This window comes from Petromyzon marinus, chromosome 21 (assembly GCF_048934315.1).
Source record: "Petromyzon marinus isolate PM22_M1 ecotype Great Lakes invasive population chromosome 21, UKy_Petmar_22M1.pri1.0, whole genome shotgun sequence".
Lineage (NCBI taxonomy): Eukaryota > Metazoa > Chordata > Hyperoartia > Petromyzontiformes > Petromyzontidae > Petromyzon > Petromyzon marinus.
This window is the reverse complement of record NC_133687.1, coordinates 7581067-7600127: the sequence shown is the minus strand read 5'-3', so window position 1 is coordinate 7600127 and position 19061 is coordinate 7581067. Positions and strand designations below refer to the sequence as shown.

Genomic DNA, 19061 nt, shown 5'->3' with positions numbered 1-19061 from the left:
TCCTCCAAACACGGCGAGTTGAGTTGATGCCAAAGAGCTCCATTTTGGTCTCATCTGACCTCAACACTTTCACCCAGTTGTACTCTGAATCATTCAGATGTTCATTGGCAAACTTCAGACGGGCATGTATATGTGCTTTCTTGAGCAGGGGGACCTTGCGAGGGCTGCAGGATTTCAGTCCTTCACGGCGTAGTGTGTTACCAATTGTTTTCTTTGTGACTATGGTCCCAGCTGCCTTGAGATCATTGACAAGATCCTCCCGTGTAGTTCTGGGCTGATTCCTCACCGTTCTCATGATCATTGCAACTCCACGAGGTGAGATCTTGCACGGAGCCCCAGGCCGAGGGAGATTGACAATTCTTTTGTGTTTCTTACATTTGCGAATAATCGCACCAACTGTTGTCACCACCTCACGAAGCTGCTTGGCAATGGTCTTATAGCCCATTCCAGCCTTGTGTAAGTCTACAATCATGTCCCTAACATCATTGGAGAGCTCTTTGGTTTTGGCCATGGTGGAGAGTTTGGAATCTGATTGATTGCTTCTGTGAACAGGTGTCTTTTATACAGGTAACAAGCTGAGATTAGGAGCACTCCCTTTAAGAGTGTGCTCCTAATCTTAGCTCGTTACCTGTATAAAAGACACCTGGGGGCCAGAAATATCTTTCTGATTGAGAGGGGTCAAATACTTATTTCCCTCATTAAAATGCAAATCAATTTATGACATTTTTGACATGCGTTTTTCTGGATTTTTTTGTTGTTATTCCGTCTCTCACTGTTCAAATAAACCTACCATTAAAATTATAGACTGATCATTTCTTTCTCAGTGGGCAAACGTACAAAATCAGCAGGGGATCAAATACTTTTTTCCCTCACTGTACATACGAACAGGTGACATTGCAGATATGTAATGGAGTATATAAACTTGAGCCATCAACATGCTTACATACACATGGACGTACGTACGTAAAGAAGGCTGTCTGTGGTGTAGGCCAATCAGTTTCAAAGACAATGTGTATATCAGAGCATGTTTGATTGCATGTTCACCACAAGTATCGTGCGTGGTTAATGCAGAGATGTTTCCTTGCAAAAAGTGTTTGATTTGTTCTTTGAACATCTTAACACCACCTGTTTTATTGCCAGAAAGGGTAGAACATATTCTTATTTTTTCCCGCTTTGATAACGGCAATAAACGGTCCCATGACGTGCATAATAACGTTACACAGAAAAAAAACGACTCCAATCGTAAAAACGTCGATGCCCGCGTGACAAAAGACACCGACGCCCGCGGACTTTGGCACTTACGTAGCATACGGCAGCGAGCTCTTGCCGCAGGTTGGATCCATCGCCGAGGATGCCAGTGCGGTCTGGCTTGATCCCGTTGTCGTATACTGTGAACCTGGTGCCCATGACGTTAGACCTGCGTGTGCACACAGCGAACAAAAAATGGGGGAAGTCCGACCCACCCACCCCACCCACGTTCCGTCATTCTCATCCAGCGGGCTTGCCGAGCTGTAGTCCACAAGGCCTCCCACCGCCTGTCGGTAGGGCCACAGCGCAGCCGGAGGGAAGTGGTTCGAGGGAACCGTTGCACATAAAGGGACTTCTCTACTTCTGAACATTCGACTTACGAACGCTTTACAGATACTAACAAACCCGTCCGTATGTCCGGTTGCCTGTTCGGACCGAGAGTCGTAAGTTCAACTGCCGCGCAATAGATGGCGGTGGTGGCATCTACATTTGCAGAACGTGAAGAACCAGTGGCATCTACATCTGCAGAACGTGAAGAACCAGTGGCATCTACATCTGCAGAACGTGAAGAACCAGTGGAATCTACATCTGCAGAACGTGAAGAACCAGTGGCATCTACATCTATAGAACGGGAAGAACCAGTGGCATCTACATCTGCAGAACGTGAAGAACCAGTGGCATCTACATCTGCAGAACGTGAAGAACCAGTGGCATCTACATCTACAGAACGGGAAGAACCAGTGGCATCTACATCTGCAGAACGTGAAGAACCAGTGGCATCTACATCTGCAGAATGTGAAGAACCAGTGGCATCTACATCTGCAGAACGTGAAGAACCAGTGGCATCTACATCTGCAGAACGTGAAGAATCAGTGGCATCTACATATCCAGAACGTGAATAACCAGTGGGACATGGGATTCAAACTCAGCTCCTTTTCCTTGAAAAAACAAACTCCAAACAAAGTCTCTTGGATAAACTGACCCCCCCCCCAGCCAAACAAAATGTGGAATTGTTACCACAAAGTTGCTCATTTGAATAAAGGAGGCGCTGGAATGACTCTGATTAAATGTTTATGGAAGAAATCTGCCAAGTGTGATTTAATGAAGGGGGGGGGGATGGTTTAGTCGTGCAGAGGGTGGGAACCTCAACTTACCTGAGCTTGCCAATGTAACTCTCCCCCTCGCGGGACAGATTGGTAGGGTCCGTGGACAGCAGATAATTAGAAGTTTTACTCTTTTTCCGCTTCCGACCAGCCAGCAAAAACACCTATGATATAAACAAAAACAATAGTCAGTTTCAATTAGATAGAACTATGCGCACACACATACACACACACAACCACACAGTTAAGGAACAACGTACATACATACATACTACAAACAGGAATACACTCCAAATATATAACAGTGCATCAGGGTCGGGATCGAAAGCCACACACTCCTCATTTCCTGTATACCAGGCAGAGGTAGTAGTAGAAGTATCATGGGACCTTTCTTGCCAGTATCAAAATATAAGAATTGGTTTTACCCTTTTTGGCAATAAAACAGTTGTGTTAAGATTGTCTTTGAAACTGGTTGGTCCACACCAAAGAAAGCTGTCTCTGGTATGGACCAATCAGTTTCAAAGACAATGCCATCATATACTATCAGAGCATGTTTTTGTTTGCATGTTCACCACAAGTACTGTGTGTGGTTAACGCAGACACGATTCCTTGCAAAAAGTTATTGATTTGCTGTTGCTGGTTGAACATTTTAACACCTGTTTTATTGACAGAAAGGGTAAACGCAATCCTTATATGTCGTAGTCGTTAACATCTCCTACCCACCGCGACGTCGCGTGCACATTGTCCTGACGTTTTTTTGCAGTGGCAACCCACGTCGCTTCACGGCAATTGCCTGGACTCGCTGAGCTTGTTTCGCGTCGCACGCAGCCAACCATACGAATTCACCGGAGGGTGCGGGAAATGAACGATCGACCCTCTGGGGGGTGGTGGGGGCAGTGTTTAGGCGCTCGCCTTTTTGCCGTCGTCGCGATCCATGTGCAGGAAGTAGGTGGGGAACATCCCGCGGTCCATGCCCTTCTTGTCGCGCGTGATGCGGCACTTGACGGGTCCACCCTGGGGCGCCGGGCGCAGAGCGAATGCCTCGAGGTCCCCCACGGCCAACGGGGGCGAGAACCCCCCGCCGGGGCTCCCGTCGCCGCCGCGGATCCCGCAGGACGCCCCGTCCTCCTGTCACACGCAGGGAGGGAGGCATGGAGGGACGCGGCGGCGGCGTGAGTGTGTGTGTCTGTGTGTGGCTGTGTGATTGTGTCTGTCTGTGTGTGTGTGTGTGGTTAGTCCGGCAAAACAACCCCCTACCTCCTCGTGGTGCCGGACGGGCAATGTTGACGTGGGCAGTGCTGTGGGGGGAGGGCCAATTATGATTGTCTGTTCCCCTCATGGCGTGACGACGAAATTTAATAAATAAGCTTGTGCCGGAGGCCCGGGGGGGACAGGCATCTATGACGTCTCCTGGCCATACCCTATTTGGCAGAGCCAGGAGGCTGAATCCTTACCCTTGGGGCTCCTCCAGAAACAACAAAAAACCACTACGTGTGACCACGTGGAATGTTCGAACGCTCACTGCGGAGGAGAGGCTGCCACTCCTCTGTTGGGAGCTGGACCGGTACTGCCTGGATCTCTGTAGTATTCAGGAGGTCCGGTGGACCGGCTCTGGCTCCTGCCACCATGAGGGTTGGACAGTCCTCTACTCAGGGCAGGAGACTGCCAAATAACAGGGTGTGGCTCTTCTTCTGAATAAGAGAATGAAGTGGGCGTGGGAGCTTGGCGGTGAAGTGTGGGAAGCTGTAGGCCCCAGGCTACTTTGGTCTTGCCTTCCCATTAACCAGAGGCAAGGAGTGGTGGTCGTGGTTACTTATGCCCCCAATGAAGACGAACATCCGTGGAGGGATGCAGGCAAGACCGATGAGTCGGATGCCTTCTATGACCTCCTGTCACAGGTGCTAGCTAAAGTAGCCCCTCGGGATAGAGTCATTTTGTTGGATGACTTCAATGCCCGAGTTGGTCATGATGCTGGCACCTGGTCTGGAGTGATTGGAAGGCATGGGCCAGATCAGCTCAATAACAACGGGAGGAGACTACTAGATGTTTGTGCTTCCCGTGGGCTTGTAATTACCAACACGCTGTTCTGGCATCGGCGCATCCACACTACATCATGGATGCATGCCGGGTCCAAGCAAGAACATCTGCTGGACTACATAGTGACGGAACAGCGGATGTGGGCCCATGTCCTTGACACCAGGACCTACCGTGGAGCTGATCTTCCCACTGACCATCGACTTGTCATCTGTAAGATGCGCCTGCCATTCTTCCACTCCAGTGGCGGGTGTACACCCAGGACCCGATTCAAACCCTTAGTGGCATGGTCTCAGCTAGCTGATGAAAGTTGCAAGCGAGAATTTAATCATCGCTTGCGGCTGAGGTTGGCATCGTCCCCCACTCCTCCTGATGTCGGGGGTAAATGGGTGAGGTTTAGGACTGTGACTCATGCAGCTTCAATGGCTGCTTTGAGTACACGGTCCAGACCTCCCCAGAGACCCTGGCTGACAGAGGAGGTGTTCAAGCTGGCTGAGAAAAAGCGACAGGCCCACTCTCATCGGCTACAGCATTCCACGTCGGAGAATGAGGAGGCTTACTGCAGCCTTTGCTTGGAGGTTCGGAGAGCCGTGAGCTGCTGCAAGGATGGGTGGTGGTCGCGGGTTGCTGAGGAGATTGAGTCTGCCTCAATGGCCCGTGATCACAAATCGCTATTTAACTCCATCAAAAAAGTAACCTGCAGCGCCATACCTATTACCATCATTTGGGGAAAGAACGGTGATCCAATCTCCGACCCCCAGGAGCAGGTTTGCAGATTTGCTGAGCATTACCTGTGAGGTCCTGGGGGACGGGAAATCCCTCAGCCAGGAAAACATCGTGGGACAAAGTGGGGATTCCCCTGCCGAGGCCGCGGTGCCTCAAATATTGGAAGAAGTCACCCCCTGTGAGTGGCTGGCTGAGCTGCCATCTGTTGAAGAAGTACTGAAGGCTGAGACCAGAAAAGGCACTAAGCAGAGATGATCTCCCAGGCGAAATGCTGAGGGAGGGTGGCGTTTGTACACAGACTGCCCTACATGACATCATAACAACAGTTTGGACCACTGGACGGGTTCCGCAGGATTGGAAGGATGCCCGGGTGGTTCTCCTGTTTAAGAAGGGGGATCGCACAGAATGTAACAACTACAGGGGCATCTCACTCCTCAGTGTGCCGGAAAAGGTCCTAGCAAGGATTATTCAACATCGCCTTGCTAGGAACGCTGAGGAGAGGCTTGTGGAGCCCCAATGCGGTTTCAGGAATGGGCGGTCCTGCACAGATGCCATATTTTCTGTCCGTCTGCTACAGCAGAGGTGTAGGGAATTCCAACAAGACCTACATCTCTACTTTATTGACCTGGTCAAGGCCTATGATAACATCGTTAGGCCTGGGCTCTGGGTTGTTCTTCGTGCTTTCGGAGTCCCTGACCCTCTGCTCACGATCATTAAGGACCTTCATGATGTTGAGCAGGCCCGGGTAAAACTACGTGGTCAGGAGTTAGAACCATTCGCTGTACACCTTGGGGTGCGACAGGGATGTCCTCTTGCTCCCACATTATTTAACATATATTTTGACCACGTAGTTCGTGAAGCCTTCAATAGCTGTACCGGAGGAATTTCCATCTGGTACAGATACAATGGGAGGCTGATCGATGCCCGATGCGGTCAAGGGATGGCTCCCTATTGCTCAACCATGTTACGTATACTCTTTGGTTCTTTCGGTAAAGTTACGTAGATAGAAAAAATAAATCATAAATCATGACGGTTCAATCGCAACACATGCAATCGTCATCAGGTAGAAAGATACAGCAGTAGAACTGCTGAACAAGAAAGGGCTGCTGCAACAAGAGGTTACATAGAGGTTTGAGGTGGGTGTCACCCAAGGGCAAGTAGGCAGGGTCAGAGATGGACAGGCGTCCCATCGCCGTACGCACGCACAACAGCTGCGCCAAAGGGGGATTGGCATGCTGATGCAAATTAATATAATGGGAAATGAGCCCCGTCGTCGCACACGAGCACCGTCGCCGCACGCACGCACATAGCAGCTGCGTTAATGGGAGAGACGTACAGCCTATTGAACAGCGAGAGCTGCCGTTACATCGAGGCAAAAGGGGGCAGCGGTGGCTATGTTAGTGAAGATAGCGTGTCTGTGTCAGAGGACCGGGCATAGCGCTACCTCGTGGGCAACACAAGCTGCGGCGTTGACTGCTGCACAGTGAGAGGCCGGCGTACCAACGCCAACCTGGTTAATAACATCCTTCCAATAATTGCTCAGTTTGTACCTATCACCTCGGTTGAAATTGTGTCTGTGTTTATATATCTGGATGGCTTCATTGACAAATCTTTGATGGTAGCCCGAAGGTTTGCAGAGTACCTTGGTCTCTGAAAAAACAATATTGCGTGAACCGACCGCGTTAAAACAGTGATCAGCCACGGCAGAGGTATTGGTTATTAACCAGTTAAGTCATCAATTGCTGTGATGTTTCCATCCTTCCTGCCGTTATTTAGCAGTTATTTCCGACTCTCAGATTTCTCACTGGCACGGCCACCATTACGGTGGTTCTCTGGCGTTGGTGCGCCGGCCTCTCACTGTGCAGCAGTTAACGCCGCAGCTTGTGTTGCCCACGAGGTAGCTCTATGCCCGGTTCTCTGACACAGACACGCTATCTTCACTAACATAGCCACCGCTGCCCCCTTTTGCCTCGATGTAACGGCAGCTCTCGCTGTTCAATAGGCTGTACGTCTCTCCCATTAACGCAGCTGCTATGTGTGTGCGTGCGGTGACGTTGCTCGTGTGCGACGACGGAGCTCATTTCCTATTTTATTTGCTTGCATCAGCATGCCAACCCTCCTTTGGTGCAGCTGTTGTGCGTGCGTACGGCGACGGGACTCCTGTCCATCTCTGACCCTGCCTACTTGCCCTTGGGTGACACCCACCTCAAACCTCTATGTAACCTCTTGTTGCAGCAGCCTTTTCTTGTTCAGCAGTTCTACTGCTGTATCTTTCTACCTGATGACGATTGCTCGTGTTGCGATCGAAAGGTCGCGATTTATTATTTATTTTTTCTACCTACGGGACTTTACCGAAAGAACCAAAGAGTATGGATTCCTGCAGTCACGAAAACTTCAAATCAACATGTTATGTATGCCGATGATCTGCTCACTCAGAGGAGGAGTTGGAGGTGCTGCTGCTGAACCTGGAGCTTGCCACTAAGAAGTGGGGCCTTAGCATCGGCCCCACCAAACCTAAGCACCTGCCTGGGTATTTTGCACCATCGGACACTCCACCTCCCTACGTAACTCCCAATTGGTGATGGGGCAGTTGTGGAGAGAGTGGAGAGTTTCCCATACCTGGGCAGTGTGCTCATGACTGGCTCCAGTTTAACAGCAGAGGTCTCACTCCGAATCAATCGAGCGGCATTATCTTTTCATTGGTTGCCTAATGCTGTGTGGAAGCTACCTTGTCTCTCGCTCTGCACGAAGCTTCAGGTCTTCTCAGCCACGGTCATTCCCTCCCTTCTCTACGCTTGCGAAACGTGGACCCCCCGTAATGGAACATCTTCGCCGGTTAGAAATATTTAGGCTGGCCAGCCTACGATCCATCCTGGGTTTAACCAGGCTGGATTGTGTGAGGAGCTCACAAATCCTTGAAAGATCTGGACAAAGTCCCATCGGTGAGCTCCTCCGGCAGACAAGGCTGCGTTGGCTGGGCCATGTAGCCCGAATGCCAAGTCACCGCATGCTTAAACAGCTTTTGTTCGGCCGGATCGAGGGGGCTAAACGGGCGCGGCACAGGCTAGAGAAGAGATGGAGTGATGTGGTATAGACAGATGTGGAGCTGAGTGGACTTGCCGATGACTGGTACCAGCGGTGTCAAGATCGGCCTCTGTGGAGGAGGCTCGTGAAGGACGCTACTGGGCAGTTGGAGGCAGTCGCCCTCCAACAACGGAGGGCAGAGGAGCGACACTCACAACAACGAGCGGAGCGCCGGGTGGCTAAAGCACAGCAAGTTGGCACAGTAGGGGGCACAGGTGGTGCATCAGCCACTCATCTTAGTCAGTTGACCCGTGGCATCTGGTGGGTCTGCCCCGTGACCTCCTGCCAGTGTGCGTTCGACACTTCACATGACCTCAAGGTGCCCATAGCCTGGCACAAGCGTCGTGGTGACATCACCGCCACTTAGTGGCGAATGGCGGTTGTTGTGTTTAACTTCTTTCGCACCGTGCGTAGCCACTCGTACAAAGTGTGTCTCTTTCATGCATGTAAAGTTCTCTACCTGGTTTAACCAAACATTTAAACCCGAATATTTGATAGTGTACAAAGCTCCGTCCAGGTGGCCCAGTGGTAAGACAAAACAAGAGCTCGCAGTCGGGAGGGTGTGAGTTCAAACCTGGTGCTGAGTTGACTCAGCTTATCTATGTTCTTTTCGTGGTCGATAAAATAGCTGACACGTTTTGGTCAAGGCAACGGTGTTTGCTTCTATGGAAACTTTCGCTCCCACCATAGGAACGTGGATATTTTTTCTCCGGGTCCTCTGTTTTTTTTTCCCTTCACGTTTAGAATCAACGTCACGTGTTTAGAGCATTTGGCTGCTATAAATTTGCACGTGATAGTAAGCCACTTCGTTGAGCTATCAATTGTGGCCAGGTTGCTTCTGAAAAAGAGCTATGTAGCTCAGTGGTGCCTTATCTGGTAAAAATAAAAAAAGATTTAGTTTTAGTTTAAGACTGTCATCGCATCGCACGCTTTCAGATGCATTTCTGCAGCCGTCTGGAACGCTCTTCCTTCTGATATTAGGAAGTCACTGGAGCTATTCATTTTTAAATCATGTGGATTGAATAATAAATCTTGACTTAAAGCTTTTGTGACTGCAGGAATTCATATTCTTTGGGTCTTTCGGTAAAGTCACGTAGATAGGTTAAAAGATAATAACAAAAAACTACGACGTTTCAATCGCAACACAACACAAGCGGTCGGGGGTTAGCTTATAAAGACAACTGCTTATAAAGGTTTGAAATGGGCGTAGCCCAAATGTCAGCAGCTAATGCTAATGCAAGTGGTGGGCCGCGACCGCAGCGGTGGTGGGCTTTCCACCAATCAAAGGGCTGCAGGCAAAAATTAGCATGTCAATGCAAGATCGCCGAGCGTCCTTCACGGCGAGTGCGCCAAGGTGGCTATAGTATGTTAATGTGAGAGATTAGCATGTTAATGGAAGATCGTGAAGCAGCAGCCTCGAAGATGGCGCGCGAGGTAGCTGTGTTAGTGAGAAATTTAATCTGTTAATGTAAAAAAATCAGAGAGCCGAAAATAACAACTAACATCGGAAGGTGGTAGGCTGGGAACATCACAGCCAGTTATGACTTAAAACTGGTTAATAACGTCCTTCAAATGATTACTCAGTTTGTACCCATCTTCTCGGTTGAAATTGTGTTTGTGTCTATATATATGGATGGCTTCATGAACGAATCTTTGTTGATAGCCAGTGGGTTTGCAAAGTGCCTTTGTCTTAGAGAAATCTATTTCGTGTGAGCCCACCGCATTCAAACAATGATCAGCCACGGCCGAGGTAATGGTCCTTCCGTGTTTCAGATCTGCCTCATGTTCACGAACACGGTCCGAGACATGTCGCTTAGTTTCCCCAATGTAACTACTGCCGCAAACACAGCTTAGTTTGGAGACGCCGGGGTATTGCATGTCAGGGATCACATCCTTTACAGATGGGATCAGATCACGAATTTTATGTACTGTGTTAAATCGAACCTGGATCTTGTGTTTGTTCATTATTTTGGAAATCTTTTTGGTGACCTCGGCTATGTATGGCAAGGTGATGGTTTTGATTGGGTCCTCAGATGGTTCTTTCTCACTGGTTGGGGTGATAGCTTTACGGATTGTGTAGTCTGAATATCCATTCATCTTGAGAGCTTGGTGTACGTGTTCCAGTTCACTGGCTACGTGATGATGGTCAAAAATATATCGCACTCCATGGTGTAGAGCTTTGATGAGGGAATTCTTCTGGGATGAATGGTGGTGGGAGTCAGGTTTTAGGGAAGGCATCCGTATGGGTGGCTTTCCTGTAGACAGAGTGTCCCATTGAGCCATCTGGTCTCTTTTCGATTAAAACATCCAAGAATGGTAGCTTGCCATCCTTTTCCACCTCCATGGTGAATTTGATGGCTGGGTGTATGTAAATGATGTGGTTCAAGAATTGGTTCAGAGCTGGTCGGCCATGTGGCCAGATGATGAACGTGTCATCTACGTACCTCTTCCACAAGGACGGACGTAGAGTGGATGCCTGGATGGCATCTGTCTCAAAATTTTCCGTGAAAACATTGGCTACAACTGGAGATAAGGGAGAACCCATTGAGGTACCTTCAACTTATTTGTAGAATGTTCCATTTCAGGTGAAGTAAGTGTTGGTGAGGCAGTGTATCACCAGGGCCAGTAAATCAGCATTCAGTCCTTGTTGGACCAACTCTTTAATGATTGCAATGGTGTCAGGCACAGGAACTTTGTTAAACAAAGAGTTATTTTGTTATTTTCTTTGAACCTATCTACGTGACTTTACCGAAAGACCCAAATAATATAGATTGAATACTCTTTCTTGAGAACTGCTTTTTGTGTTTAGTTTGTTGTCCTTCCCTCGCACCTCCGATTAGTACGGTTGGCTAAGTACGATGCAAAAAAAGTTCAACAACATTCATACACACATCCTGGGCCCCCCTCCTCACCTCCACCTACCCCCTCACCCCAAGAGTAGTTTGGCTGCTATAAATTTCCACGTGATAGTAAGCCGCTTTGTTGAGCTATCATTTGTGGCCAGGTCACTTCTGAAAAAGAAGCTAAAAGCTCAGTGGGCCTTGACCTGGTAAGAAAAACAATAGTTTGGTTTTACTTGTATATATTTTACAGTAATTTGTTTACCTTTCCTACACTTTGCACTCCTATCGTGTTCTTCTTTTGTACCGTTTATTGTTGTAACATTCTGACCCGACGCCCCGACTGGACTATCGGCTGTCGAAACTCATTTGAGCACCAAATCACCTCAGACTTTTACATTAATTGACTTAGTTTATCACGTAGTAGGCTTTCACGACCAATATCATCCATGATACAGTTTTTTGGGGTTAGATTGCATAAATATATTTTTGTCATTCAACCCACCACCACCACCCGACACAGCCAATTAGTAAGGATTGTCACGTGAACAGAACATGCCAATTCGTTGCGAGTACAGCCACAATTGTAAATGTTGTGGCTTTGCTCTCCAACACATCGGTGTGCTGTACTAGTAACGAATTGGCACGTTACATTTACGTGACAACCCTTACTAGTTGGCTGTGTCGGGTGGTGGCGGGGTTTAACGACACATTTGTATATTTACGCGATCTAACCCAGAAAAAATTACCTGTATCTGAATTTACTTATTTTCGTTCACGTCAATTGCGATCACCGTTTGTTGGCGCGTTATCATCAGGGTGGGGGGGGGGGGGCGGTGGTGGCGTGGGCTGGGAAAAGGGGGGGGGGGATTCCTTCAGCTAACGCGGCGACCGGGGGCGGTGGCCACGTGTGGCCGCGCGGTTACCGCCAGCAACGCGCCTTGCCGTCGCGCGCGACCCCTCCGTGCGCGTGGGACGACGTCGGCAGGGCGAGGAGACTCTCGGCCGGATCGTCGGCGCTGCCCTCCTCGAAGCCCTCCTGGCCCTCCTCGAAACTCATGCTCCCCGTCAGGCCTGCTCGCCGTGCACGTGCAAGCGTGCGCGGTCAAAGGTTCGACGACAACAACGACAACAACAAACAAACAGCCGCCATTCGGTGATGTCACCACGGCGGCTTGTGCCAGGCGGGTCAAAGATTCACCACCACCATTCATCCCAGAGAATCGGGTGAACGCTGACGTGTGGCTGTCCTGATTAAACAATCTTTGCTTTTGGTGTAAATGTCAATCGAGAACAATTGTTATATTCTTCTTATTTATTATTATAACGAAACTATTGACACCCCTTGCGCCCATCCACGGCTGCACAACGGCCTCCCCAAGCAATGTCGGTCATGATAAAGTTTAAACATTAACTGCCATGTTTCCAAAATAATATAATCGTTTTTAATCCCTCGGCCTATGGGGTGTTGGACATGCGCCTATCTTTGTGCAAGACCTGCAGTCGAATCGGCCACACAAGAGCGGGTTACTTAATGAGAGGGCACGGGAAAAAAATTGATGCGTAAGGATCGGAACCTCAATAAGGATCGAAACCTCCAAATGAAATCACGACCCGAACCGTGACAACTGATTGGATTGTTGTGTGACAGGTCAGTGGCGGAACCCAGGCCATCCCACGCAAAACATGGCAACGTTGGCATACGGTGGGAAACATTGCCCTCAAGTTGGCCCAACGTTCCACAATTACTGGGCTGGCGCAAGGAATAAAATTGGAGCCACCTGTCCAATTCCTCCATCCCCTAGCCCAGGGGGTCGGCAACCTGCAGCTGCGGAGCCGCGTTTGGTGGCTCTTTGAGGAGGTGCAGCGGGGCTCTGGAAATTCGAACGAAAAATGTCTCCTCTTGTTGTTTTGGTTGCCGACCCCTGACCATGGAAGTCCAGTTTACCGTGGGAGTCCAGTTTGCTGTGGGAGTCCAGTTCACCATGGAAGTCCAGTTTACCGTGGAAGTCCAGTTTAACGTGGGAGTCCAGTTTACCATGGGAGTCCAGTTCACCGTGGGAGTCCAGTTTACCGTGGGAGTCCAGTTTACCATGGAAGTCCAGTTTACCATGGGAGTCCAGTTTACCATGGGAGTCCAGTTTACCATGGGAGTCCAGTTTACCATGGAAGTCCAGTTTAGCGTGGGAGTCCAGTTCACCATGGGAGTCCATTTTACCTTGGGAGTCCAGTTCACCATGGAAGTCCAGTTCACCATAGAAGTCCAGTTTACCGTGGGAGTCCAGTTCACCGTGGGACCGTGGGAGTCCAGTTTACCTTGGGAGTCCATTTTACCTTGGGAGTCCAGTTCACCATAGAAGCCCAGTTTACCATGGGAGTCCAGTTTACCGTGGGAGTCCAGTTTACCGTGAGAGTCCAGTTCACCGTGGGAGTCCAGTTTACCATGGGAGTCCAGTTCACCATGAAAGTCCAGTTTACCGTGGGAGTACAGTTTACCATGGGAGTCCAGTTTACCATGGGAGTCCATTTTACTGTGGGAGTCCAGTTCACCGTGGGAGTCCATTTTACCTTGGGAGTCCAGTTTACCATGGGAGTCCAGTTTACCGTGGGAGTCCAGTTTACCATGGGAGTCCAGTTTACAATGGAAGTCCAGTTTACCATGGGAGTCCATTTTACCTTGGAAGTCCAGTTCACCATGGAAGTCCAGTTTACCGTGGGAGTCCAGTTCACCATGGAAGTCCAGTTTACCGTGGGAGTCCAGTTCACCATGGGAGTCCATTTTACCTTGGGAGTCCAGTTCACCATGGAAGTCCAGTTCACCATAGAAGTCCAGTTTACCGTGGGAGTCCAGTTCACCGTGAGCCGCACGTGGCTCATTCAGGACTGTTTCACGACGGTATTTATTAAGGGCCAGCGTCATCTCGTATTCACCACCACAGTAAATCGCGGCTCTTGAAATATTGTGGGGGGGGTGGTGGGTTTGACCGAATATATATAAAAAAAATACTCTTCTTGCTGTTTCGGTTGCCGACCCCTGCCCTAGCCTACTCGGTATTCCCAGTGCAGGTTGCACCGCCTGCACACTTGATAGCTAAGCCGCTACGGAAGGTGATGGGCGAGGTGGGTGAGGTGTGGGGGGGGGGGGGTGTGGGAGGTGTGGGGAGGGGGGGTGCCCGGATTTTCTGCAGCCAACCGCACCGCGATGTGCGAGGGCGTCTCGCAGCTCCGGGTTGTGATGAGGGGAGCGCACGTCGCTCTGTGAGCCGGGCTCCAGGACCGATCCCAGCGCCGGGCACTCCCGCAAGGTCAGCACCTGCACGCGGCTGGTCAGTGGCGCCGCCGCCTCCTCTCCACACGGGGGGATGCCTCCTGCTACCCTCCCCGCACAGACAAAAGATCCCCCGTGTAGCCTCGACAGATTTTTTTTTATTTTTTTGGGGGGGGGGGGCAAGTGCCGTGTTAGCGAGTGGCACCTATGACGAAGGCCCGCACGGGCACACGAGAGGGTAATGGGCGGCCAGCACCACGCCCAGCCGCTTTTGTCTCCCTCTGTAGTGGCGATGTTTACAACCACTGCACCAGGCACTCATTTGAGGCTGGGTCGAACCGAGGAGAGGCCCATAAGTGGGTCGGATAATTATAATCGTCTCTGGCGTTAGTCGTGAGCGGGATTCGAACTCGGGTTGTCGGGCACGTATCGCAGCGCGCTAACCACCGCGCTATCGCTACACGCTCGCGCGTGTGCAAATCCTCTCATCGGCACGAGCATTGCGATGTTTTTAATACGGGTCCACGTGTTCGCAGACGCTGTGGTGAGATTCAGCTATAAACAGTGGTTCTTATTAACATTGGGGGCGCGAGATGCCCTTTCTGCGGGGTGCGAGACATGGCCACATTTATTTTCAAGGTAAATCATGGAAAACACAAATCAAGCGCGGGGCAAGTAAGTTAACCCCGATGTATTTATCAACGTTATTCATTTTCTTTACGATTGATAACCAAAGGGGTGCAAGGCTGCAATAAAGGTTAAGGTAGTACTCGGCGAGACGGACTCTCTCTCTCTCTGCTCTTGCATTCAGAGCTTCGTCTTGACCCTCCATAAGGAAATCGGGTCTCATCTGGAGGAATCTCATTCTCATCAGATCGCCGCCGTTGTAATCTGCCAATGTCTCAGTCACCAAGAAAGGGGGCAGAGTTCTGCGATTTCCCTCATTATTCGCGACGAGGGACACGTTCCGGAGATGCTCGTGAAGAGCAAATTTCGCGGTTAATCATATTTTACTCCGAAAACCCATCTTTTTCATGAATTACCTTAAATAAATACGTAAATAAGCTCTATCTCGCATCACTTTATCTCATTACTTTATCTCTCAGCACTGACCTCATCACATCCTCTCTCATCACTTTATCTCATCGCATTCTCTCTCTCTCTCTCTCTCGTAACTTTACGTCTCATCACTCCCCTTGTCTCTCTCCTCTCTCTTCCTCTCGATGCAGTGGTCGTGTAGAGTTTCGGATGCGATTCGCGGATAGCCAAAACCGCGGAGAGCAAGTTCGCGAATAATGAGGGAACACGTGTATTGACGGTTTTCGGACGGATGGGGATCTGGGTCCTAACACGGGATCTGCACGCGATCTGCATCAGTGTAGCGACCACTGCCTCCCCCTCCCCCCACCGTGATGCTGCTACTTCTGACAGTGGCTGAGTATGGCGCTCTCAAGGACCTTGATCACAGCCGTCAAGTTGTGGAGTTGAGACATTCTATCGATAATCCGAGACCGCGGTGCTTCGATAGGCGCGGGCTTCCCTGTCACCGGTGTCATGACGCCAGAAGCACAACAGCGCAGCAAAAGGCCGTGGCGCGCTCCACGGTTGCCATGCGTATCTGTCGATGACCACGTGCCCCCCAACCCCTCTCTGTGTTGAAGAGACGGAGTGAGTTTAACGGAGACGAGAGGAGCGCTGGGAGCGGTCACGTGTGGGAGGCATTCGTACGCCAATACATTAGAAGCCCTCTTGACGACCACCCCTGTTAACGACTAAGTCGCTTAACGACGGGCCTCCATAGAGCCAAATGTGTTGTGGATAGTGTAGTGTATAGTAGTGTATAGTGTAGTGCATAGTAGTGTATAGTGTAGTGTATAGTAGTGTCGTGTATAGTAGTGTATAGTGTAGTGTATAGTAGTGTATAGTGTAGTGTATAGTAGTGTATAGTGTAGTGTATAGTAGTGTCGTGTATAGTAGTGTATAGTGTAGTGTATAGTAGTGTATAGTGTAGTGTATAGTAGTGTATAGTGTAGTGTATAGTAGTATAGTGTAGTTATAGTAGTGTAGTGTATAGTAGTGTATAGTGTAGTGTATAGTAGTGTATAGTGTAGTGTATAGTGTAGTGTATAGTAGTGTATAGTAGTGTAGTGTATAGTAGTGTATAGTAGTGTAGTGTATAGTAGTGTATAGTAGTGTATAGTGTAGTGTATAGTAGTGTATAGTAGTGTAGTGTATAGTAGTGTATAGTAGTGTATAGTGTAGTGTATAGTAGTGTATAGTAGTGTAGTGTATAGTAGTGTATAGTAGTGTATAGTGTAGTGTATAGTAGTGTAGTGTATAGTAGTGTAGTATATAGTAGTGTAGTGTATAGTAGTGTATAGTGTAGTATATAGTAGTGTAGTGTATAATAGTGTAGTGTATAGCGTAGTGTATAGTGTAGTGTATAGTAGTGTAGTGTATAGTAGTGTATAGTAGTGTAGTGTATAGTAGTGTAGTGTATAGTAGTGTATAGTAGTGTATTGTATAGTAGTGTTGTGTATAGTGTAGTTATAGTAGTGTAGTGTATAGTAGTGTAGTGCGTAGTGTATAGTGTAGTTATAGTAGTGTAGTGTATAGTGTAGTGTATAGTAGTGTAGTGTATAATGTAGTGTATAGTAGTGTAGTGTATAGTAGTGTATAGTAGTGTAGTGTATAGTAGTGTAGTGTATAGTAGTGTAGTGTATAGTGTAGTTATAGTAGTGTAGTTATAGTAGTGTATAGTGTAGTGTATAGTAGTATAGTGTAGTGTATAGTGTAGTGTAGAGTAGTATAGTGTAGTGTATAGTAGTGTATAGTGTAGTTATAGTAGTGTAGTGTATAGTAGTGTATAGTGTAGTGTATAGTAGTATAGTGTAGTGTATAGTGTAGTGTATAGAAGTGTAGTGCTACCATAGAGCCCAATGTGTTCGCTTACTGACCATTCCCCTGTTAACAATGGGCTGTTGTAGGTACGGGAAATATTAATTAACGCTTTGATTAACCATGTTTCTTTTAATATTATGTATTTAGAATGTTGTTAGTATCTTTATTTATTAATATCCATTGTTTAAATATCATAAAGTACTTTTTGAGGTGTAAAAGGGGTAACTTTCGATGCTATCGGAACGAATGAAGCCTTTAACGTGTATTACCCAATCACCCAGAAATGTCTGTCCGTCCTGCGCGTGACGTACCCCCACATTGGCCCACCCCCCCCCCCGCGTGACGTCACTCTACATGAGGCCCACCCCCCGCTCATTAATATTCATGAGTGGGTGGATTTACTGCAGTGTACACCCGTCCTTGGACGGGCAAAGAAAGCTAGTCTCCTAAAGTCGCTTAACGACCAAATCACTTAACGACCGGTTTCGTGGAACCAATGACCGTCGCCAAGAGGGGTTCCAATGTGGATGCCATCGATGGACTGAGGCGTACTTCCTCCGCACCCATCTTTATTACACCTGTGTTGTCGGCATCACGTGATGCAGAGCAGTTGTCCCCCTACCCCCCTTCTCTCCACCCCCCCTTCATGTCATAGCACGGTTGGCTATGTACGGTGCGAAAGAAGTTCAACATACATAAAAGAGAGAGAGAGAGAGTTCGTGTGGATTGGCTATTTCTCCTCCTCCTCCTCCGTTGAAGGAGAGCAGGCTATAGTGGGTCCGCTATACACGGGTCCATAGTTCGGGTTCCATGGCCACAATCACACTGCTGTGGCTTGCGCGTTTAGTGCACACGCCGTACAGCACGTGTGAAATCGACAGGAGTAAAGCTGGGAATTACGAACAAATCGACTTACGAACAGACCTCTAGGAACATAACTCGTTCGTAAGTAGAGGAGTCCCTGCACACAAAACAAAGACAAAGATCCCCCGTATAGCCTTAACAGACTGTATTGGGCAAGTGCTGTTAGCGAGCACCTATTAAGGCTGGAACGGTACACGAGGGGGTGGGTGGCTAGCACCACGCCCGACCGCCTTTGTCTCCCTCGTGGCAATGTTTACACACCGCACCAGGAACTCATTTGAGGCTGAGTCGACCTAGAGAAGGCCCGGGTACCGGTTCAGATAATCGTCACTGGTGTTGGCCGTGAGCGGGAATCGAACCCGGGTCGCCAGGTTCATAGTGCAGCACGCTAACCGCTACACTATCGCTCCCCACCACACACATACACAGTGACACAGACACACACACACAGACAGACACACACACGCACATACATACACACACATACACACGCACAGACACATGCACATACACACACAGACACACACACACAGACACACGCACATACACACACAAACAGACACGCACACAGACACATACACACACAGACACACACATACACACACATACATACACACACAGACACACACACATAGACACACACACGCACATACACGCACACACAGACACACACACAGACACACGCACATACAAACACACACAGACACACACACAGACACACACAGTCAGACACACGCACATACATACACACAGACACACACACACAGACAGACACACACGCACATACATACAAACAGACACGCACACAGACACACACACACAGACACACACACAGACACACACATACACACACGCACATACACACACAGACACGCACACACAGACACACACACACACATACACACACACAGACACACACACACAGACACACACACAGACACACATACACACACATACACACACACACAGACACACACACGAAGGGCAAATCGC

The 19061-nt window shown here is 49.0% G+C and overlaps 1 protein-coding gene across 2 annotated transcripts in view; it reads right to left on the bottom strand.

Annotated features, from left to right (window-relative positions):
• Positions 1-19061, bottom strand: part of LOC116944437 (tubby-related protein 3-like) — a 44421-nt gene that overhangs the window by 11420 nt on the left and 13940 nt on the right. The window contains exons 4-8 of one of the 2 annotated variants that reach the window (XM_032958047.2): positions 14234-14404; positions 11976-12109; positions 3264-3479; positions 2403-2515; positions 1303-1417 (exon numbers count right to left, since the gene is read on the bottom strand). In XM_032958047.2, coding sequence (XP_032813938.1) covers positions 1303-1417; positions 2403-2515; positions 3264-3479; positions 11976-12109; positions 14234-14404 — 749 coding nt within the window. Of the gene's footprint in view, positions 1-1302; positions 1418-2402; positions 2516-3263; positions 3480-11975; positions 12110-14233; positions 14408-19061 lie in introns of both variants that reach the window. The other variant, XM_032958046.2, reaches the window with a different exon arrangement.